This window comes from Carcharodon carcharias, chromosome 28, assembly GCF_017639515.1.
Source record: "Carcharodon carcharias isolate sCarCar2 chromosome 28, sCarCar2.pri, whole genome shotgun sequence".
NCBI lineage: Eukaryota > Metazoa > Chordata > Chondrichthyes > Lamniformes > Lamnidae > Carcharodon > Carcharodon carcharias.
The window spans coordinates 17,309,177-17,333,860 of record NC_054494.1 but is presented as its reverse complement, the minus strand read 5'-3'; the positions used below and the strand labels follow the sequence as shown (position 1 = coordinate 17,333,860).

The following is a 24,684-nucleotide window of genomic DNA, read 5'->3' as shown; positions in this document are numbered from 1 at the left end:
ATTTAAAAAAATTATTTCTTTATGGGATGTGGGCGTCGCTGGCTAGCCCAACATTTATTGCCCATCCCTAATTGCCCTTGTTCAGAGGACGTTTAAGAGTCAACCACATTGTTGTGGGTCTGGAGTCACATGAAGGCCAGACCAATTAAGGACAGCAGATTTTCCTACCTGAAGGACATTAGTGACCCCAATAGGCACCTGCTAGAGATGACAATCCGGATTGGGTGCACCTCTGGAGTGTCAGCGCGCGACTTGTTCCCCAGTCAAAAGGTGGGCCTACAGGGAGCAAAGACGATGGAGGAACGAGCGACTGAGGCTCCTGGTTGCGCAGTGGCAGGAGCAGCACCTCTGGGAGAAGGGGTGGCCGGGGGTCCCGCAGAAATTGCTGAAGAGCCAGAGTGAGCCATTGCCGGTCAAAGTCTAGTGACCCCCAAGGTCTGTAGACGGCGCCTTTCATTCCTGCAAATGACTGAGGATCCATGTTGCTGAAGACTGCGTATGTCTAGGGAACTGGTCAGTCACATCTGCCACCTACCACAGGATTTGGCGCCATGGGGACATGGAGGGCATCCATTGCCAGTAGCTGTGAAAGTGACCACAGCGCTCTATTGCTACGCCAGTGGTTCCTTTCGGACTCCACAGGTGACCTCTCTGGGATCTCACAAGCCTCCTCCCACAAATGTATCCATGAGGTCATGGATGCCATTTTTGCGAGGGCATACAACTCTGTGCATTTCGCCTGGAACCAGGACAGCCAGGATGCAAGAGAGATTGGATTTGCCCAGATCTTGGGTTTCCCACAGGTGCAGGGTGCGATCGACTACACTCAAGTGGCGCTCAGGTCCCCATCGCAATACGCCGTCAACTACATCAACAACAAGAGGTTCCATTAGCTGAATTTGAGACTGGTGTGCGACCAGCAGAAATGCATCCTGCAGGTGTGCGCACACTTTCCCATCACCAATATAATTATTAAACAAAACTCCTTGGAGGAAATGAAATCCAGAGTCAAGATGTGAGGCAGTGCTTACTTTCGCGGCATCAAGAACAACCATCTCCTCCTTTGCAAACCCTGAAGATGCTGGAAATCCGGAATTAAAATAGGAAATGCTGGAAATACTTGGCAGGTCTGGCAGCACCTGTGGGGAGAGAAACAGAATTAGTGTTTCTGGTCGATGACCTTACATTGGAACCTTTCCTTTATTGTTTCCTGTCAATAATTTAATTGCAATCGCAGAGCCTGTAACACTGAAAAGCTGTTCTTCATTATCCCTCTCAGACCCACAGTTACAGACAGGAGGCTGATTAAGCCCTCGCCGGTAAAAAAAAAAATAAAAATGAACGCTACAGACAACCTGGAAGATCCAAGCCAGAGAATGGCAGACGGATGTTGCCAGGAGCTGCATTTGGCAGGGGAAAAAATATATAAAAAGAAAGATTTTGAATACTCTGCTCGGTCTGGAATCCACACTGTTGTTCCCATCCAAAGTCCTGTTCTGCAGATGTCTCCGGCAAGGAGCAAGGGAGGCATCTGTGGAAATTAGCATTTCAATCGTTTTATTTTTTGTTCCGTAAATACAACTGCTACCACAAAGCAAGAGCTCCCAATGTGTGTGGACGATATTGTGGGAATGGTTTCTCCTTCTGAGAGTCCTGAGAAAATGATGACTTCTTTCACTTCACCGGTTTTCCTACAGTCTCGTGGGTAACAGCAGCAGGAATTAGCAGCCTCCTGCACATTGTCCCAGCAATAGCATAGAACCCTTGACTTGGAAAAGTACTCCCCCCTCCACTACCCCCCCCCCCCCCCCCCCCCCAATCCCTTCACCCCCTCCTAGGGGCTTGCCAACCTGCCAGGGTCGGCTTGAAGTCTCCAGGAATTGAATATCAATCCTCAGGACACTGCTGTGTGCAAACCCAGAGAGAAAATCATCGTGACGTTAAAAAAGATTTGGTTTCTTTTTGTCATTTTCTTTGAACATTTCTCTTTACCAGATATAAAAATATTGAAAATGAGGGGAAAAAAGTCTGTTTGGCTGATGGTCAAGCATCATCCAGTTGGGTAAGGAATCCTTTTTGCTTTCTAATTGGTGTAGAAAGGCAGTGCGTCACAAGGATGGGTGTGTTGGCCGACTGATGGCTGGAATGTGGGGGCAAGTCATGTGGTGAAACCTCCAGGAATACATTCAATCACAGTTGGGAACCCTAGCCCCTCCCCACTCTGATGTGGCATTAAACCGAGGGCTTGCCTACCCTAAACAAAAACAGAATTACCTGGAAAAACTCAGCAGGTCTGGCAGCATCGGCGGAGAAGAAAAGAGTTGACGTTTTGAGTCCTCATGACCCTTCCACAGAACTTGCCTACCCTCTCAGGTAGAAAACATCCATGGCTCTATTTTGATAAAGAGCAGGGGAGTTCTCCCCGGTGTCTTGGCCAATATTAACCCCTCAGTCAACATCAGATTATTGATTGTGGCAGCTTGCTGTGTATGATTTGGCTGCCGTGTTCCCTAAATTACAACGGTGACTGCACCTCAAAAAAACTTCATCGGCTGTAGACTTGATAGAGATGTTCAAGATCCTGAGGGGTATGGAGAGGGTAAGTAGTGAGAAACTGTCCCCACTGGAGAGAACATCAAGAACTGGAGAGCACAGATTCAAAATAATTGGCAAAAGGAGTAAATGTGATGTGAGGAAAAAATTTTTTCACCCAGAGGGTGGTTGGAGTCTGGAACAAACTTCCTGAGAGGGTGGTGGAGGCAGATTTGATTGAAGTATTCAAAAGGGAATTCGATTGCTGCCTGAAAAGAGAGAATGTGCAAGGTTACAGGGATAAGGCAGGGGAGTGGGAATAGGTGGAGTGCTCTTTCAGAGAGCCAGTGCAGACTCGATGGGCTGAATGGCCTCCTTCTGCACTGCAGAGATTCTGTGATACTGTACAGCACTTTGAGACATCTGTGGGCTATATGAATGCACATCTTTCCTTCTTTCTTTGTTCTCTGCCCCACCACTGGGACTGGCACTGTTTGTCCTCATCGAGCTCCCCAGCATGAAGCATTGAGCTATGAGCCAGGTTCAAAGGAGAGCAGCCATTCTAGATTGTTTGATCGCTGCTAGATGATGACTGAGAGAGAGAGAGATCTGCATTGCAGCCAACTGTGTTCGCAAGCTGTTGGAAACAAGTAAATAAATGTTAAAGAAAAAAGAGAAAAAAACCAGCCATCTGCAACTAGAATTAGTGAGTTGATTTTTACATAGTTGTTGCTTGATTGACAGAGCTCAGAGAGAGTAGCAGGTTGTCATTGTTTAGAAGGCAGCTGCACCACTATCTTCTCAAGGGCAATTAGGGACGCTGCTATCAAAGAGATAGCTTCCATCTAAGATCCTTTTTATTCTTTCATAGGATGTCGGTGTCACTGGCAAGGCCAATATTTGTTGCCCATCCCTATTTGCCCTTGAGAAGGTGGTGGTGAGCTGCCTTCTTGAACCGCTGCAGTCCCTGTGGTGTCGGTACACCCACAGTGCTGTTAGGGAGGGAATTCCAGGATTTTGACCCATCGATTGTGAAAGAATGGCAAAATATTTCCAAACCAGGATGGTTTGTGACTCGGAGGGGAACTTGCAGATGGTGGCGTTCCCATGTGTCTGCTGCCCTTGTCCTTTCAGGTGGTCGAGGGTGCAGGTTTGAAAGATGCTGTCAAAGAAGCCATGGTGAGTTGCTGCAGTGCATCTTACAGATGGTACACACACTGCTGTCAACATGGGTCATTGATGGAGGGAGTGAGTGTTTAAAGTGGTGGATGGGGGGGCCAATCAAGTGGGCTGCTTTGTCCTGGATGGTAAAAACAAAAAAACTGCGGATGCTGGAAACCCAAAACAAAAACAAAAACAGAATTACCTGGAAAAACTCAGCAGGTCTGGCAGCATTGGCGGAGAAGAAAAGAGTTGACGTTTCGAGTCCTCATGACCCTTCGACAGAACTTGAGTTTGAGTCCAAGAAAGAGTTGAAATATTTCAACTCTTTCTTGGACTCGATCTCAAGTTCTGTCGAAGGGTCATGAGGACTCGAAACGTCAACTCTTTTCTTCTCCGCCGATGCTGCCAGACCTGCTGAGTTTTTCCAGGTAATTCTGTTTTTGTTTTTGTTTTGTCCTGGATGGTGTTGAGCGTCTTGAGTGTTTTTGGTGCTGCACTCATCCAGTCAAGTGGAGATTATTCCAACACACTCCTGACTTGTACCTTGTAGATGGTAGAGAGGCTTTGGGTAGTCAGGAAGTGAGTTACTCGCTTCAGAATTCCCAGCCTCTGAGCTGCCCTTGTAGACTCAGTATTTATATGGCTAGTCCAGCTCACTCTCTGGTCAATGGTGACCCCCAGGGTTGGTGGTGGGGATTCAGTGATGGTAATGCCATTGAATGTCAAGGAGAGATGGTTAGATTCTCTCTTGTTGCAGATTGGTCATTGCCTGACACTTGTGTGGTGTGAGTGTTGCTTGTCACTTATCAACCCAAGCCTAAATGTTATCTTGATCTTGCTGCATACGAACAAGGACTGCTGCAGTATCTGAGGACGTATGAATGGTACTGAACAATGACACACAGCATTAAACTGGGTTGCAGAAAAGGTGAATGCTGTGATTTCAGCTCAGAAACTTATTTTCAATCATTACTCATCATTTGTATTAAAGACAGCATGGGTCACTTTAACTTTGTATGATTTTAGGGGTGATTTGATGGAGGTGTACAAGATTAAGACAGCTTTAGATAAGGTAGACAAGGAAAACCTATTCCCAGTAGCTGATAGTACAAGAACTAAGGGGCACAGATTTAAGGTTATGGGCAAGAGATGCAGGGAGGGTGGGGGGCTGGTGTGTGAGGAAGAACTTTTTTACACAGGATGATAATGAACTCGCTGCCCATGAGGGTTGGTGGAAGCAGAGACCAATGATTTCAGAAGAAAATTGGCTGGGCACTTGGAATTAAATCTCCCCTCAAATCTTACAGAGTTAAAATGACCCACACTATCTCTGATACAAATGGTGGACAGGAAGTTGAAAGAAGTTTCTGAGTTGAAATAATGGCCTTTACCTTTGCTGCAGGGCATTGGGGATAGAGTGGCCGAGTGGGACTGACTGGATTGCTCTATAGGTAGCTGGCATAGATGTGACGTGCTGAACAGCCCCTTTCTATGGTGTAAAACATGCCATGACTCTATAGTGTAAAACGACTGATAGTTAATCAGTGGCCTGTTTGTCAACTCTCCTGCTTTTGAAGTAAATGGAAATTAAATTCCGCAGAGATGGAAATTAGACTTTGATTTGCTTTGGCCCATTTTACTCTATCTTGCAGGGAAGATAGACCCCTCCTAACCCCAGTGGCTGGACTTGTGCCTGTATGGTGACCTGCAACCCACTGCTACTTCACATTCTTCACCTGTGAATTCAGATGCTGCACACACCCAGTCACATTCTCGAGCACTTCCGGCAGCACGTTCAGTGAGCATTCAGGAGTGGGAAGCCTGCCTGTTCTCCGTTACTTGGTGAGGCCAAATATATGGAAACTGTGTTATTGCCCCCTTAGGCAATGAACCTGAGATCTCCCTGACCTGTCAGCTTCAGTAACACAATTACCCACCAAACTAAATCAAGGCTATAAAAGCAATGGAGAAAGAACATTACCGGTTCACTTGGATGTGACCTGGTATTAGGAGATACAATTATGAAGATAAACTTGAGAATTTAGGGATTTTTTTTTTTGTTGCAAGATTGAGGGACAAGTTGAGGAAGGACTTAAGGATTGTAAAGAATTAAAAGGTAAATGGAGACGAATTGGTCGTTAAGTTGGTAACACCAAGGCACAAATTTAAGATAATCACAAAAAGAATGAAAAGAGACATTACAAAAGAAGTCTTTACACAGAGGGTGGTTAGAATGCAGAATCCAGAAGTCAATTCTTTTAAAAAGAAATTTAGTAACTTCTTAAGAAGAGCAATATTAAAAGGTTCACAAAGCAAGCAGGAGTGTGGAGTTAGACTGGGCTCTGGTATACCCTTAAAAGATTAAATGGTTTACTTCTGGACAGCAATACTTCATAATTGGGAGGTTCAACTTTTGAAATCAAATTTTTTCTCTTGAACTGTAAAAATTATGAGTTTGTCTCCCATATGACCAGCCATATTAGACTTTAAATACTAAAGAAAGAATGAGTACCTTTCCCAGTCTCAGGAATTTGGGCTTAAGTGTCTGGGACATAAATCTACAACCTTCTAACTCAGAGGCAAGACTGTTTTTTAAATTGAAATTATTCAACATTGAAAACACTTACAATATTGTGACCATTCCATGGTGCCACACTATCATCATTCACCAGGTTCCAGCAACGGAAAGAGCCTTGACTGAAACTTAACATTCTCACCACAGTTTCAGCTCAGTTGAGAGCCCTACTCCAGGACTTGAGTGCAAAAATCCAGGCTGACACCAGTGCAGGACTGAGGTGCTGCTGCACTGTCAGAGGTGACGCCATTCAGATGAGATGTTGAACTGAGGACATGTCTGCCTTTTTAGGTGGACATAAAAGATCCCATGGCATTATTTCGAAGGTGAGTTATCCTCCGTGTCTTGGCCAATATTTGTCCTTCGATTAACATCACAAAAACAGATTATTTGGTCATTCTCGCATTGCTGTTTGTGGGAGCTTGCTGTGCACAAATTGGTTGCCATGTTTCCTGCGTTACAACAGTGACGACCTTTCAAAAGCACTTTATTTATTGTAAAATACTTTGGAATGTCCTGAGGTCATGAAAGACACTACATAAATGCAAATGTTTGTTTCTTTTTCATTGTGCAGTCATTGCTCCATCACTTAATAGCATCAAAAACTGACGTTCAATTTGTCTCCAATGCCATTTTCAATCCATTGGAGGGAGAGAGGGTTTTACCACTACATTGCAACTGACAGTGTAACACTTGCGTGGCATCGTGATGTATAAGAGTCCCATCAGCATCAGGGTTTCATTCTGTCTGCTCATCTAAACTCAAAGTATCCATGTACAGAGAGATCCTGCTGGTATATGCAGTCAGTAACTGATTGACAAAGTTACATCGCTTCACTTAAAGAGATTTCATTGCTGTTTTCATTTTCTGCACTGCTTTACAGGCACCCCCTTCAGTTATATTATCTGCCCCTGGTCAGTGCTGCTGTCAGCTAGTGGTGGATTGTCTTTTAGAAGTAATGTCTCAGGTGGGGACATTTACACCTTTACTGCACCAGAAATGCTCCAGGGGAGAGGCTCGAACTCGCAGCTTGGGATAGAAAAGGTAAGCAGAAATCCTTTAATTGATGGCTTTAGCAAAAACAACTTCCTCAGTCTTCCCCATGACTTATTGGTGCACATTCAACACATAGTGGCAGACAGTGTATACCATCTACAAGATGCACTGCAGCAACTCACCAAGCCTTCTTAGACAACACCTTCCAAACCCACGACCTTTACCATCTAGAAGGACAAGGGAAGCAGATGCATGGGATCACTCACCACCCTGACTTGGAAATATATTGCCGTTCCTTCACTGTCATTGGGTCAAAATCCTGTAAATCCCTTCCTAACAGCACTGTGGGTGTACATACACCACAGGGACTGCAATGGTTCAAGAAGGCTGCTCACCGCCACCTTCTCAAGGGCAATTATGGGTAGGCAACAAAAGCTGGCTTAGCCAGTGATGCCCACATCCTATGAATTAACTAAATAAATAAATGCCCCAATGATTGAGAGATCTCAGTTTAAACCCTGTCTGGTTTGAGGAGCCCCTTTCGTTTGGTGAAGGCATTGCAATTTCCTCTAGCACTTCTGTGTAAGAAAATCAGCCAAGGTTCCGACTGGGAAATGATTCTACTGGAAAGTGCGTGTTTGCAGATGTCAATAGAAGACAAAATTGGCTCAGTTTTGCTGCTCTACATAGCCAAGTATCTGGTGGTCAATCCTTGTTTAAGCTCATGGGTGGAAAATGAGCACATTGGTGAGATAATGGAGGGCTGTCCATGTAATTCGACCCCAACGGGAATCATCACCAGTAATAAAGGAGGAAAGAAAGCCGGACGGAGTGGACAAGACTTAAACGGAGAGGAGAGGGGAAAATGTCTTTTAGGACATTAAGCCACATTGGTTTTCTGTTAGATCACTACCGTATAGTTTTGTTCTGTCCATTACAGCCCTATTACTGTGCTTAGAGTGTATCTTGTTTTAATACGGGTTACAGTAGTGGGGCATTTATGGTACTAGATCCATAGCCCACATATTATGAGCACAAATACCACCATAAAATGTGCAAGATTTGAATTCAATTAGTTTATGCCCATAGAGGCATTGCCTACTGGTTGGTTGCAGGAATACCCCACTGTGGTAAAGCTGGCAAAGGATGGGGAAGTTACTGTGAATGCATCTAACTAAATTGCCTTCTACCTGGCACCATTAATAATGCCAACCTGAGGGTGGCATGACAATCATGCTATATTCCAATTCTCATCATTATTAAATCGTGGAATTATAGAAAGACACAGCTCAGAAGGAGGCCGTTTGGGCCATAATGCCTGTGTCAGCTCTTTCAAAGACCTATCCAATTAGTCCTCCTCTTCTGCCCTTTCCCCATAGCCCTGCCCTTTTTCCCTTTCAAGTATTCATTCAACAGCTTTTGAGAGTTATTATCGAACCTGCTTCCATCACCCTTTCGGGCTGACGTTTCAGATCACAACAGTTCACTGTGCAAAGCGACATTTCTTTCAACTCAGCTCCAGTTTGTTTGCCAATCATCTTAAACCTGTGTCCTCGAGTTACCAACACTTCTAGCATTGCAAACACTTCCCCCCTTATTAACTCTACGAAAGCCTTCGTGATTTAAAACACCACTGGTAAATCTCCTAATTAATTTGAGGATGAAATTAGGGATAAATAACTCTGAATAATTTTAGAAATTCGTGGAGTTATGATACAGATCAGCCATGATCAAATTGAATGGTGGGACAGGCTTGAGAGTCCGGAAGGCCCATCCCTATTTCTATTTTCCTAAATAACATGGGCTCCTGTCTGTAACACATCTTGGGGGCCTGACTAACTTCTTGTCTGGATTACACAGGGACTGAAAGCTGCTGTATCACTCTGAAACCAAAAGCTGCATTTTCTTGACTGAGTTAAGTTTTTGTGCTATACTTTACATGTTGACCCTCACTACAGAGCTGTCTTTAGGTGTGTTTTATGTTACTAAGGGAGCCTTATTATGCGAGATAGATTGTCAAAAACAGGGTGATATAAACCCAGAAAATTACACCGTGTAACGTAGTGAGTGTTTGTATGAGTTTATTTTATGGTCTACTTCAATTGTGGTGATAACTCATTTAACTTGCGCTTAAATAATAAGACAAATTTATTGCAAATGAGCTTATTAAGGGAGAAACTTTAACAAAGGCCATCCCTTCAGCTCCCTGATTCCTCGGGCAATATTTAGTCAAGGTGACAAACCTGGTGAGAGCCCCGTGTCACCTCTTTTAGGAAGGCTCTTCTTATCAAGAGCCACTCTGGTACTTGACAGGCCAACAGTGGGCCTTCCCCCCTCCACCCCCCAGATCAAGGACCCCGGGGTTGGCAGTCCTGCCTGCCGAGAGCTGCTAACCAATCAGAGGCCAGCAGCTCTACTGAATGGCAGCGCCACCAGGGAAGTGGTGGCTGCTGCTGGTGTGACACCAAAAACTCCATATTACCACCTTTCAGTTATAAAATAGGATGGTGGTTTCGATAGCTTAGTCAAGGGATGGGCCCTCTTATTCACCGCATTAGTTGTGGATGAGGAGTTCCTGTGAATTTAAGGGGAAACGGTGAAGACCTGGGGCAGGAGAAGGGGGTCAGACTTGGTTGGGGATGGGTCACCAAGGAGCCCAGGACACTGTAAAGGAGGACGTCTGCACCCAACCCCTTGACCCCCCCCACACCCAACCACCCCCTCACCACCACCCCCCCCCCCACCCATTTCCCGCCGATAGCCTGAAGAGTGAGACTTGGCCAGCATCAGATGAGCTATGGCCACTGCCCACTGCTGGAAAAGTTGAGGTGGGGCAGGAAGAGGCGATTAAGTGGCCATTAATTGGCACTTAAGGGCCTCGAATGGCCCAAGGGCAGTTGGGCTGCCTGACAACTCCCCCTCTGCTCATAAAATTGTCATGAGGTCAAGCCGAGCATTACGGGTAGTTGCCGCGTATGGCGCTCATGGTATTCTACCCAATTTTAGGCCCCCACACCTGCCAGCGAACCCACTTCACCAGCCCCCTTCCAGGGGAGCATAAAATTGTGCCCCATGTTACTGAATAAGGATATGGTCAAATGTGAGGCCAGGAGAGAACCTTATAGAACCATAACAAAATAATGTTGAAATTACTGAATTTGATTCTATTTTCTCAAAAGGTGGGGACAGGAAAGCTAATCCTATCAATAAAGTGGTAACTGTGGAATAGGTTGCCAGCCTTGGCTCAGTGGTTGCACTCTTGTCTCTGGATCAGAAGGTTATGGGTTCCAGTCCATCTCCAGAAAGATGCACATATAATCTAGACTGATACTTCAGTGCTGTGCTGAGGGAGTGCTGGATTGTCTGAGGTGCCATGTTTCAGATGAGATGTGTTATGGCAGGTGGATGCTAAATGCCAAGCTGCCCAAATCCCAGAGAAACTTGAAGCAGTTGCCACAACTATTTGCAATTCGTACTTATTTTGAGATGCGGATTTTGAAATCAGTAAAAAGATGGCCACTGAGGATTAGAAGGTTTTTAATTAATTTATTAATAAAAGAATAATGTTAAGCACATACATAGGTCTACAAATTACCACTATGATAGCTCCTAACTCCCCGAATTAATCTAACTCCCAGTTACACCTGTGTTAAGGCAACAGTAAAAACACATGCACTTGAAAAGTCCCAGGCAAAGTAACATAAAACCCTGAACAGTCAAATTCAAAATGAATTTTCTTAACTTCAGTTCTTTCAGACAGCAGTTTGGGCACAGAGGCTGGAGGCTTTTTCACACTTGTTAGACCTTAGAATTCCTTCCCTTGCACACAGCCTTCTCTCCTTTATACATATTTTCCCCTTTGAATGCAAATTCCCATTGTTTCACTATATCTTTGGACTTTACCTCTCTGATAATAAAAATCTATCATAGTACCAATTTTACCAGTAACCTTTGTGAAAAATAAACACACTTTTTTAACTTCTCCTGGCTAGGTGAAACATTTCACCCCCTCTTTTAAATTCAAGCGGCTCTGGTTTAGTTAAAAATGCAAATATTGCCTTTACACCTCACATTCTAAAACTTCACCCATGTTTACCTATTTAGCATTTCAAACCTATTTTCCCACTGGCTAAATCAAAGCACCCAGACCAGCTGTCTGTAATTCAATTTAAAAAAAAACACACACACACAAACTCATTATTATTCTACTTTAAAATAAATTCCAAATAACATTATGAAAATTATTATATCTTCCTGACAGATGTTAAACCCAGGCCACTGTTTGTCCTCTCAGTTGGACATAACCATTTACTGATGTAAAATATTACACAATATTTAATCATCAATCACCCTCACTTAAAAAAAAACATTTTCTTGGCTGCTGAGTTTCTCCACAAAACAGCATGTCATGTTTGGGTCTGTTCTAGACTGATTGATAGAAAGTGCTTGCTATGGTCAGTCAACAACTCCTTTATCAATGCATCATGTGACTACTAAGGTGGTAGAAGGTGAGCAAGGTAGAGCTTACACTTCTTTTGTCCAGCAATTTCTACGACTACACTTCAAAATATTTATTTATTATTCATGGGCTGTGAGCATCATTGGCTAGGCCAGCATTTATTGCCCATTCCTAATTGCCCTTGTTCAGAGGGCATTTAAGAGTCAACCACATTGTTGTGGGTCTGGAGTCACATGTAGGCCAGACTAGGTAAGGACAGCAGATTTCCTTCTCTAAAGGACATTAATGAACCAGGTGGGTTTTTACAACAATCGGCAATGGTTTCATGGTCATCATTAGATTTTTAATTCCAGATTTTGAATTCAAATTCTACCATCTGCCTTGGCAGGATTCGAACTGGGTCCCTAGAGCATTATCCTGGGTGGCTGGATTACTAGTCCAGTGACAATACCACAACGCCATCACCTCCTTTAATTGGCTGCAAAATGTTTTGGATCACCCAGAGGTTATATACAAATGCCGGTTTATAAATGAACATTCCTTCTTTATTTCTTCCTTTCACAGGTGGGGGACAGTTGAGAAGGGAAGTGGCTTAATGATTAGGATGTAGACCCTTTGTCAGAAAACAGTTCTGACCAGCTGGAATCTCTGCCCAGGTTTTTTTCAATTCATTCGTGGGATGTGGGCCTTGCTGGCTGGACCAGCATTTATTGACCATCCCTAGTTGCCCTTGAGAAGGTGGTGGTGAGCTGCCTTCTTGAACCGCTGCAGTCCATGTGGTGTAGGTACACCCACAGTGCTGTTAGGGAGGGAGTTCCAGGACTTTGACCCAGCGACAGGGTGAAGGAACGGCTGATATATTTCCAAGTCGGGATGGTGAGTGACTTGGAGGGGAAGTTCCAGGTTTTTGCTAGATGTTTGCCTGTGCCTGCTCCTTTAAGGACCGATCAACCTGATGTGAAGTTCCAGAATGTTCCTACATTACTTCAGGCCTCCTGAAAGCTTTCACTTGTATTTTTCCAATTTTCCCACTTTTCACCATTCGCTGTGACCTTTCGCCGCCCTGGCCATCTGAACATTTTGTTTATCCTTTTAATATATTTTTCCCCTCACTGGAATGACAGTCTCTATCACTTCCCAGCTTCGTGCTTTTCCAATGAGCAATCGGAAGGTCATTGAACACATTAGTTTCCTCTTGGAGACTGGGGACTTTTCCAGGGCTCATTTTTCTTTCAGTTTTCATTCTACATGCGAAACGTCAACCGATTCTATTCTCTTTTCAGATGGACTTGCTCTGTATTTCCAGAATTTTATTTTATATTTCCAGCAATTACAATTCTTCTTTTTGCACCCTCGAAAGAAATAGAAAGGCTTGATTTATATTGGTCCTTCCATGGCTTCGGGAGTACCAAAACATTTTACAACCACTGAAGCGCTTTTGAAGTGTAGGAAACGTGGAGGTCAACAGGAAGATTGCACAAACAGCAATGTGATAATGACCAGATAGTCTAGCATAGTGATGCTGGTTGAGGAACAAATATTGGGACAGGACACTGGGAAGAAGAGAAATTCTTTGAAACAATGCCGTGGATCTTTCAAGTTCATCTGAGAGGGAGGATGGGGCCTCGGTTTAGTGTCTCATTCAAAAGGTGGCATCTTTGACACTGCAGCACTCCTTCAGTACTGCACTAGAGTGTCAGCCAAGATGTGGTGTTCGAGTGTGTGGACTGGGATTTGACAGTTCTTAATGAATTAATCCAAGCTCTGTCAAGGTGCCAGCTCATCAGAGAATTCCAGCTATTAACGTTTAATAATTCAAGGATATTACAGTTAAAGCAGTTCTGTAATAACCTGACCCGTTTTGCTGCTTTGGTGTCCTGCCCCAATCAACATTACAGGACAGATTTCAACATATCAGAAACAGCAGTGCATAAAAGTACTATGGCTAGGTCAGAGGCTGGGAATTCTGCAGCAAGGAACTCGCCTCTTGACCCTGCAAAGCCTGTCCACAAGGCACATGTCAGGAGAGTGATAGAATACTCTTTACTTGTCTGGATGCGTGCAGCTCCAACAACACTCAAGAAGCTCAATACCATCCAGGACAAAGCAGCCCACTTAATTGACACCCCATCCACCATCTTCACTCTCTCCACCACAGGCGCAGTGTGTATGATCTACAAGATGCACTAGCTGCAGCAACTTGCCAAGGCTCTTTCGACAGCACCTTCCAAACCCATGACCTCTAACACATAGAAGGGCAAGGGCAGCAGATGCATGGGAACACCACCACCTGGAAGTTCCTCTCCAAGCCACACACCATCCTGACCTGGAACCATTTTGCCGTTCCTTCACTGTCGCTGGATCAAAATCCTTGAACTCCCTTCCTAACAGCATTGTGGGTGTACTATACCATATGGACTGCAGTGGTTCAAGAAGGCTGCTCACCACCACCTTCTCAAGGGCAATTAGGGATGCTGACCTTGCCCAGCAATGCTCATATCCCATGAAAGAATTAAAAAATATACTGTTATCCGTAACTGAGAATGATCCAGATTAGGGAGCAATATTGCTAACTTGTACAGGTAGCTTCAGCGATTTATCTCACTGTGACCAAACAAAATGGTGGCTGTCCAGATTGATTGTTGGCACAGTGGTGCCACCCCTGGAGGCTCGGGGTAGTGTTGCCTTTTTCCCCGCATTGTTGGCATCTTTTGAGAAAACAACTTGCTTCAAAGTTAGGCTTCATTTGTAGAACACTAATTAAGTGCATCGAGGTTTTGCTTATCTAGGGGTATTTCAGCCAAGTAAATGCTTACAAATTAGCACCAAGCCTGAAACAAAATTAGAAGCTAGTTAAACATTAAATGGAAGTTGGAGTCACCCAGCAATCTGCTACAGAGTCCAGCCTACCATTCTCTTCCTGGCAGTCAAAGGGCTAATTCTGATTAATTAATAACTGGTAAATCTCAAAATAAACTCAGTTGGTCTAGCAGGATTAGAAGATTGTGATACGTGAGGAATTATCACAAATAGTAGGTAGAATAATCCCTTCCCAGGTTTTGTTTACTGACAGACCTGACCAATTGTGTGTACTTACCAACAAGGAGACCTTCCAGTTGTAAAGTGTAAAGACATAAACTAAAAATCACTGCTGTGATAGAATTTCAGGCATATTTCGCTGAAGCATTTGCTGTAGCCCAAAAGCAGGAACTTCCAGTTTGATAAAATTTGAACTGCTGAGTAGCCCTAACTCCAACCCACATCCCATACAAGGATGGTGTCTTTTGAGAGTTGGAATGCTGGAATACCCACTAAAGGTATAAATTACTCCAAGAAACAGACCTTACCACCGGCAACCACAGCTTACATTTGTGCAGCACCTTTAATGTAGGAACATTTCCCAAGGCACCTTAATCTCCTCCTCCAGGCACGATGCATTGGCAGCCAAGGACTGCCATTGGATTGGTCCACAATTATGCTTGGCAAAGTGCTGCAGTGGTTTGCTGTTGCCTTCTGCTGTATGGCTGACCAGGACACTCTCCTTCTCTTAGCACCTGCCATCAGAAAAGCACCCTGTTTAGCCACATTATGAACGCACTCTCCATGGCCATAGAGCTGCAGGCTCAAAGGTAGGGAAACCACAAGACTTCCTATCTTAATCTACCTTTCTTTTTAAGTTTGATCTTGGGACAATAGCAAGCTGGTATTTGTTATACAGAAAAAGCTATACTATCCATTCTCTTTTTTGTAATAAATAGCTTGTGGGTCACTTCAGAGGGTGTAACATATCAATGTTGATTACAATATGTGGTTATGATATCAACGTATTTTGTGGGACAGGAGTCCTCTGTAGGTCAGACCTGGCAGATTCCCTTCCCTTGAAGTTCATGAGTGAACCAGTTGGGTTGTTATGACAATCCAGCAACTTTCATGTTCATTTTCCTCTAGTGCCAGCCTTGGAATGATCAGATTCATTGAAATCAATTAAAAACGGCATACATCGGGGGAGTTGAACTCACGACCAGCTAGTTTAACTATTCTAGAGTACTTTCATCTCTGTGCACAAGGGCAAATGGTGGATGTTCTTTGGCATTCACCTTCCAAAAGATGAAACTGCTTCAAACCTTGTAAAGCATGAGAAAACACTGATTAATAAAAGGCCATTCATCCATTTCTACCATAGCACCTTTAACATCTGCCAAGACATTTCATGGAGGTACAGTGAAACAAACTTTGATTATGTACAAAACAAAAACAGAATTACCTGGAAAAACTCAGCAGGTCTGGCAGCATCAGCGGGGAAGAAAAGAGTTGACGTTTCGAGTCCTTATGACCTTTAAGCAGAACTGAGTGAATATTAGGAAAGGGGTGAAATATAAGCTGGTTTAAGGTGGTGGTGGGGGGGGGAGTGGTTGGGTTGGCGGGGAGAGAAGTGGAGGAGAATGGTGTGGTTGTAGGGACAAACAAGCAGCTTGCTTGTGTTGGGGGGTTGGGTGGGGGGAGAGAAGTGGAGGGGGGTGGTGGGTGGTGTGGTTGTAGGGACAAGCAAGCTGCTTGTCCCTACAACTACACCACCCCTCTCCACTTGTCTCCACCGCACCCCCCCTCCCCCCCCCACCCAACAACATCCCCCCCCACCCACCCGCCCACCTTAAACCAGCTTGTATTTCACCCCTTTCCTAATATTCACTCAGTTCTGCTGAAGGGTCATGAGGACTCGAAACGTCAACTCTTTTCTTCTCCGCCGATGCTACAAGACCTGCTGAGTTTTTCCAGGTATTTCTGTTTTTGTTTTGGATTTCCAGCATGCGCAGTTTTTTGTTTTTATCTTTGATTATGTACAATTTACTCTAAAATGAACTCTTCCTCACACATAGGGAGGCGCTGCTGATTAAATACTGCTTGATCGAAGGTGACCAACATATTGTCATGATATTCGTCCATCCCAATGGATAGTTAGCCCAGTTCCTTTTCCTTTTTAAAGAAAGGAATCAACACAGCGCCAACTGCTTTTTGTTTGTCTTAAAGACTATAACGTGTGCGTATTTTAATGGCGATAGCCCTTATTGACAGTTCCTCACTTTGGGGAAAATTACACTCGCTTGGTAAGGAGGGAGGTTGCCAATGGCAACAAATAAATGTAAGACCATCTACTATTTAGACTTATGCATTGCAAGCCCCTTAGTACTGCTGGAATGAGTATTAATAGAAGAGTTTCACCCAGGCTAATGAGCTGGCATAATGGATCGAGGGAACTGAAATGAATGCACCTTGCTTATAAAGTAGCTCTCATTATAACGGAGGATTTGGCACTCTCCCAGGCGCCTTTTGATAATGAGGGCTTACTACATCTGCTTATGTTCAGTGTTTCTTATTGTTCCTGCTTGGATTGAATGTCTGAATGAATGATAAAGTGGCTTATAAAGTGAAGGGGCATAATACACTGCGATGATTTGCAAATTGGCCATTTTAATCAGAAGCCTGATCCAGACGGAATCTACAGCCAGATAATGTTTCCTTGAAAAATAAAAAATATATATTTATTAGGATTCAGCTGAATTTATATGCGCTAATTGAATGCAAGAGTTAACGAATGCTGATCAATGAGGCACTTTTCCCTTCACTTTAAAGCTATAAGGATTGTTCAGTCTTTGTTTCTGTCATGCTTTTCGCTATAACCACCACCCCCCCACCCCCGTTGATTTTCATAGTATTCCACACACCTTAACAATACATACAATTACCTCAGGCTGCATTGGTATATATTAACAATTGATTAATATGACATTTAAATATGGTTATAGTTGGGACTATACATTACAATAGGCAGTCTTTAACTTCAGATTCCCCCACTTTCCTTCCGTTCTTGTTGTGTAGGTGTCGATTCTGCTGATACCACCAACACCTTCAACACCTCCCCCACCATGAGCCAAGATGGAGAATGAGGTCATTGACCATGCAATGCCTCATAACAAAACACAATTCTGTCCTCGTATAATGTCCCCACACCCACACTTTCCCACAGGGGCCACTGGATAGTAGCCTAAAGTGGCAAATCATGATGACGTTATTACATTCTATAGTTCAGTGGTCCCAAAGCCAATTGTAGCATTTCTCCTCTGCAATTAGCTCATTCTCGGAATCGAAGCTGGCGCCAACTTGGGCTCTTTGGAGGCAATTTTAACCAAACATGGGGAAGCTGATAAGAACGTTGGTTTTACAGCTCACCCGGATTTAAGATTGCACAGGGTGTAAAAGCTGCATTCGACCTGCTCTGGTCACTTTCCTGTCAGGTGAGTTAAAATAACCCTAATTTGGCCCAATCCCACACCAGAAGGTGAATTTACATGTTTTGTTTTAACTTTAATTTGCCCGACTACAAGGGTGACACTTCAGGCTTCAGACTCTTGGCCTTTCACAGCTGGTGAGCAATTGGAAGAACTACCCTGCCTCACTCAATGGCTTAAAACATGTCTTCCTCCTGCCAGTTCTGCACAATCTAATGATGATCTTCCTGGATTGAAGGCAGTTGTTGAAAATCTCTGCTATCTTTCCCTACAATAAGGGCAAATTCCACCACACCACTATCCAGGAGATGAGCAGTGGTGTACCGAACCCAGACATCTCGCAATAACTAAGGTCAATATGAGCATATATGAGCATATGAAATAGGAGCAAGAGTAGGCCATTCGGCCCCTCGAGCCTGCTCCGCCATTCAATAGGATCATGGCTGATCTGTTTGTATTTCGAGTTCTACAATCCCATCTACCCCTGATAACCTTTGATTCCCTTGCCTAATAAGAATCTATCTACCTCTGCTTTAAAAATATTCAGTGACCTCACCACTACTGCCTCCTGAGGGAGAGAGTTCCAAAATCACACAACCCTCTGAGAGGAAAAAATTCTCCTATAACGGTGACCCCTAATTTTAAAACAGTGCCCCTAGTTCTGGACTCGCCCACAAGAGGAAACATCATATCTACGTCCACCTTGTCAAGACCATTCAAGATCTTATATACTTCAAATCAAGTCATCCCCTCACTCTTCTAAACTCCAGTGGAAACAAGCCTAGTCTGTCCAAACTTTCCTCATGAGGCAACCCACTCATTTCAGGTATCAATCTAGTAAACCTCCTCTGAACTGCCTCCAATGCATTTACATCCTTCCTTAAGTAAGGAGACCAAAACTGCACACAGTATTCGAGATGCAGTATCAACAATGCCGTGTATAACTGAAACATCCTTACTTTTATGTTCAATTTTTCTTGTAATAATTCCATTAGCCTTCTTGATGACATGCTATTCCTGTATGTTAACTTTTTGTGACTCATGCACAACAACACTTAGATCCCTCTGCACCTCGGAACTCTGCAGTCGTTCTCCGTTTAAGTGGTACTCTGCTTTTTAACTCTTCCTGACCATGTGAACAATTTCAAATTTTCCCACATTATGCTCCATCTGCCAGATTTTTGCCCACTCACTCAACTTATTTGTATCTGTCTGCAAATTCCTTATGTCTTCTTCACAACACACTTTCCTACCTACCTTTGCGTCGTCTGCAAATTTAACTACCATGCCTTCGCTCCCCTCATCTAAGTCATTGATGTAAGTTGTAAAAAGTTGGGTCCCCAGCACAAAACCCTGCAGAACCCCACTCATCACATCCTGCCAATCAGACAAAGACTGATTTATGCATACTCTGTTTTCTGCCAGCCAGCCAATCTTCTATCCAGGTTAATATGTTACCCCTTATGCTATGAGCTTTTATTTTCCATGATAACCTTTGATGTGGCACCTTATCAAATGCTTTCTGGAAATCCAAGTACAGTACATCTACGGCCTCCCCTCTATCCATTGCACATGTTACACCTTCAAAGAACTCTAATAAATTGGTTAAACATAGTTTCCCTTTCACAAAACCTTGCTGGCTCTTCTCGATTACCCTGAGCTTTTTTAAGTGCCCAACTATAACCTTGTTAATGATCGATTCTAACACCTTCCTCATGACAGACGTCAGGATAACTGGCCCATAGTTTCCTGTTTTCTGCTTCCTTCCCTTTTTGAATAGAGGGGTTATATTTGCTACTTTCCAGTCTGATGGAACCTTTCCAGAATCTAGGGAATTTTGGAAAGTTAACACCAACACATCTACTACCTCATTAGCCACCTCTTTGAAGACTTTAGGATGAAGTCCATCTGGACCCGGAGACTTGTCAGCTGGCAGATTCATCAGTTTGCTCAGTACCACTTCCCTAGTGATTGTAATTTCACCAAGTTCCTCTCTCCCCTCCACCTCCTGATTTACAGCTATTACTGGAATGTTTTTTGTATCCTCGATAGTGAAGACAGAAGCAAAATATTTGTTCATTTCATCTGCCATTTCTTCATTATCTACTATTTACTCCCCATCCTCACTCTCTAGAGGACCAACACTCACTTTACATACTCTATCCCTGTTTAAATATGTGTAGAAACTCTTCTTATCCATTTTTATATTTCTAGCTAGCTTTCTCTCATACTCTAATTTCTTTCTTCTGATTAACCTTTTAGTTATTCTCTGCTGTTCTTCATATTCTGACCAATCATCTGTCCTGCCACTTATCTTTGTGCAGTTGTATGCTGTTTCCTTCAGACTGATGCTTTTGCTAACTTCTTTAGTTAACTATGGGTGGTGAGTCCTCCCTTTAGAATTTTTCTTTATTGGAGGAATATACTTATTCCGAGTATCTTGAAATATCCCCTTAAATGTCTTCTATTGTTTCTCTATTGATTTATCTCCTAGCCTAGTGTCCCAGCTCACTTCAGCTAGCTCAGCTTTCATGCCCACATAGTTGCCCCTATTTAAGTTTAAAATACTAGTCTTAGACCCACTCTTCTCCCTTTCAAACTGAATGTAAAATTCAATCATATTGTGGTCACTGCTACCTAGGACTGCCTTTATTCTGATGTCATTACAAATCCTGTCACATTACACAATACCAAGTCTAATATAATCTGCTCCCTGGTTGATTCCAGAACGAGCTGCTCTAACAAACTATCATGAAAACATTCTATGGACTCTTTATCCAGGCTTCTACTGCCAATCTGATTTTTCCAGTTTATATGTTGATTAAAGTCACCCATGATTATTACCATCCCCTTATCACAAGCACCCACTTGTACACTTTGTACTACATTGTGGTTACTGTTATGGGGCTATAGACCACTCACACAGGTGACTTTTTCCCCTACTATTGTCATCTGCACCCAAATCAACTCTACATCCTGATCTCCAGAACCAAGATCATCTCTACCTATTGCACAAATGCCATCCTTGATTAACAGTGCTACCCCTCCACCATTACCTAACTTCCTATTCTTCTTGAATGGTATATACCCCTCAATATTAAGGACCCAGTCCCTGTCATCTTGCAGCCAGGTCTCTGTAATGGCTACCAGATCATATTTATTTACTTCAATGTGCACTATCAATTTGTTTACTTTGTATTGAATGCTATGCGCATTCAGATACAGGGCCTTTAGTTCAGTCTTGTTATCTTTCTAATATCCAGTCTTGATTCTTTGTGCATTCTCAGGTTTTTTCTCTCTGTCGCTTCCTGCTATTCTCCAACCCTCATTTTCCATAATACTATTTTCCTCTCTTACCTTGTCTCTACTCTTTGATATAACACATCTTTCCACATTTGATCCCTTGCCCCCACTATTTAGTTTAAAACCCTCTCTACTTCCTTAGCTATGTGGTTCACAACGACACTGGTCCTAGCCTGGTTCAAGTGTAGGCTGTGTAGAGGAAACATCATTTTTTCCCTCATATTACTATGGGGTACTGAAGCAGGCTTGTGTGTGTGATTAATTTAATCAAACCAAAGATGGTCGTAGTGCAAGATTTGAATCATCAAAGGGGTTAAGTGTAAAACAGGCATTTTGAAATAGAAACGGGTGAGCTAAGGTGAAGTCTCAGCAGATACAGTGTGAATGGAATTTACATTTGTAGATAAGTTGAGAAATTGTTAGATTTTCAAAGGGACATAATAAGATGTCAATACGTCTGTGTGCCTCAGATTGTCCTCCCTAACTCATGAATGGGCTGCCCTGCGCTACAAGATAAAACGTGTTTTCTTTTTTGGAAAAATATACTTTATTCATAACATATCTGCAAGAACATTACAAAACATCTCAAAATGGCTGTCACAAAAAGTGCAATCATATTCAAGGTTTCCACAAGATAAAATATCACTCAGCTACTGTAGCATGCTTAATGCCACACATACAAAACACGCGCAAAACGAGGTTAACAAGTAGAGGTGATTTCCTTCAAGAAGAATGAAACTAGCTTTAGTTGGAGAGCTGTTGCGATGTGGAATGTACCACACAAAAGGTTGCTGGAAACGGATTCGATCACAACTTCTAAAAGGAAAACAATATGCGGGGCTGTGGGAAAGAACAGGGGGAGTGGGATTAACCTCTTTCAAAGAGCCAGCAAGGCTACAATGGGTGGAATCGTCTCCTGCTAGGCTATGAGTTTCTGTGATTCAGTTTCTGATTGTAGGAAGGGGCAAAGGTACAGAAAGGAAATTTCCAGTAAGAAGCTAAATTGAAATAAAATTGAAAAGCTATGAAGGAGGCATGGAAGATTACAAGAGAATGGGATTTTAAATTCAGTAGCAATTGGTGCCAAATTATAACTAGTTTACTCTGTGAACCAGCAACCGGGTTAATGCTGATCACATAAAGTTTCATTTATTATCTTAGCAATTTTGTCTACCAGTTTTTTTTTTGCTCTCTTCTACTCCCCTTCAAAAGATACTGGCTCCTTTCTGACATGTTCTGAACCCACGAGTGCCAGGTACCACCGCCACCACCCCCCCCACCCCCCCCCTACCACCACAGTAAGAAAGAAAGTGCAAACCTGTCTTTAAATAGCACCTTTCACAACCTCAGGATTTCCCAAAGTGCTTCGCAGTCAAGGAAGCAGTTTTGAATTATAGCCACTGTTGTCGCGCAGGGAAGGTTTGCAGCCAATTTGCACTTAGCAAAGTCCAAGAGGCAGCAATGAAACAAATGGCCAAGTGATGTTTTACTGTATAAGTCATGGGTTAAATAGTAGCTAGGACACTGAAAGAACGCCCATGATCTTCTTCAAAGATTGTCATGAAAAATTTAATACCACTGGGTGGATAGACATGGCCTTGGTTTCCTGTCTTATCTGAAAGATGGTGCCTCTGACAATGTAGCACTCCCTCCTCGGCACTTTGCTTACGTGTCAGCCTACATCACACACATAGACACAAACACAGAATTACACATACAGATACATATACACAGGCACAAACATACATACACGCACATAGACACAAATATATATTAGTTACCCATACAACCAATTCTGCAACCATCGCTGCTGCAAAGGGCATTTGCATCTGTCTGCTCATTTTTACTCCATAGCAGGAAGATGTTCAGATGCGGCTTTCCTGGACACATTGAGGGATGTCATGCATCTCAATCATGAAAGTTCCATGAATGAGCAATGTGGAGCATCTTTGACCCATGAAGGCAGTGGTCTGGAAATCCACTATAGTTTCAGATCTGGCCAGTAAGGTGGGGAAAATGACGAAGGATCTGATACAGAAATAAAGCAGGAGCTACAATGTCATGGCAGAGAAAGGGGAGAAGTATGGCATGTCAATCACAAGTTGATAAGTTTCTTTGTATTTGAGTTTGACTCTGTGTGATAGGTGACTGGGGCAAGATAGTATTCTCAGGAGTCGAACCTTCCTCGCTTTTATTGCTGAAAGTGAGCTGCTGATCATTAAAAGTGCTTTCAGTCAGTCCTTAGTGAAAATTGGAATTATCTACAAAGTGATTTCCAATGGATGATATTTTTTGGAAGATAGCCAGACAATTGACAGTGGGGAGAAGAGAAGAATAGAAAAGAGTATTCCATTCTGCAATTCTTACAGTAACGCTGTGGCTGTCTTTTCCTGTGAAGCACATGTACCGAATATTGCCCATCAAAAAGACCATCCCAATTTTGTCAGCTGGGACAAAGCGTTGTCTTGCTGACACTCTGACATCCATTGATCCTGGCAGAGGCCGGAATTTCCCGGCTCTGTCACGGCGGGGGTGGGGCTGTAAAATGCGGTGAGCCATTCTAAACCCCGTTGGCCTTGGCAGGACTGTAAAACCCCACCGGTGTAAAATCCTGCCCAGAGCCTTTCATGTCAACTGATGAGAGAGACTTGTGGAGTGGCAATGGTACGAGAGAGAGCTTTCTGCACTGAGTGCCGAGTGTGAATAGCAGCACACCAAAGCTTACGGTCTCCAATGGTTCCCGCTATCAAAATGACAAACGCTTGAGCTCTTCAGCTAATGCCATGGCTGGTATTCCGTTGCCTAGGCGACCACAGAGTTCAGTACATAAAAAGCTGTCAGAGCTAATAGGAGCAGCATACCAGACTTTATCTAAATTAGGTGGATTCTGTGAATGTGAGCACAATCTGTGGTGTTGTTTATTTTTCAAAAGGCAAAACAAAGAGCGAAGCTTTGATTTGCTAATGTCAGGCGGATCTGAATTTCTGTGAAATGGCTTTTCTTATCTCCATCATAAGCATGAAGGGAAAGTCGATTAACCAGCCTCGTGGGTTCTTTTATGCAAACTCACTGCCCTCAAACGTTTCATCACAAAATATAAAAAACAGCCAGGGCCTCTTGCTGAAGTAATCCTCCCTGACAAATGATGTCCAAAATAGTGCAAAAATGGAACTTTACAGTGCCAAAGACCATGTCTTGATCCACTGGGAGAGGAAATTTAAGCAGCCAATACCGACAAAAGATTACGGAAGAAATGTGAGGCTGCAGGGATCTTTACAATCACTCCATTATTTTCTCTGAGCAGTCCAGTGTACAAATGCTCAGGATGCATTTAATCTCTTGTGTCCTTCAGATTTACAAAATAATAC

The 24,684-nt window shown here is 43.3% G+C and overlaps 1 protein-coding gene across 1 annotated transcript in view; it reads left to right on the top strand.

Moving 5' to 3' along the window:
* LOC121270873 (tyrosine-protein phosphatase non-receptor type 13-like) overlaps positions 1-24,684 on the top strand; it is a 273,076-nt gene that overhangs the window by 49,558 nt on the left and 198,834 nt on the right. The window contains exon 3 of the mRNA XM_041176429.1: positions 7,155-7,315. Within this exon, the coding sequence (XP_041032363.1) occupies positions 7,155-7,315 (161 nt within the window). The remainder of the gene's footprint in view (positions 1-7,154; positions 7,316-24,684) is intronic.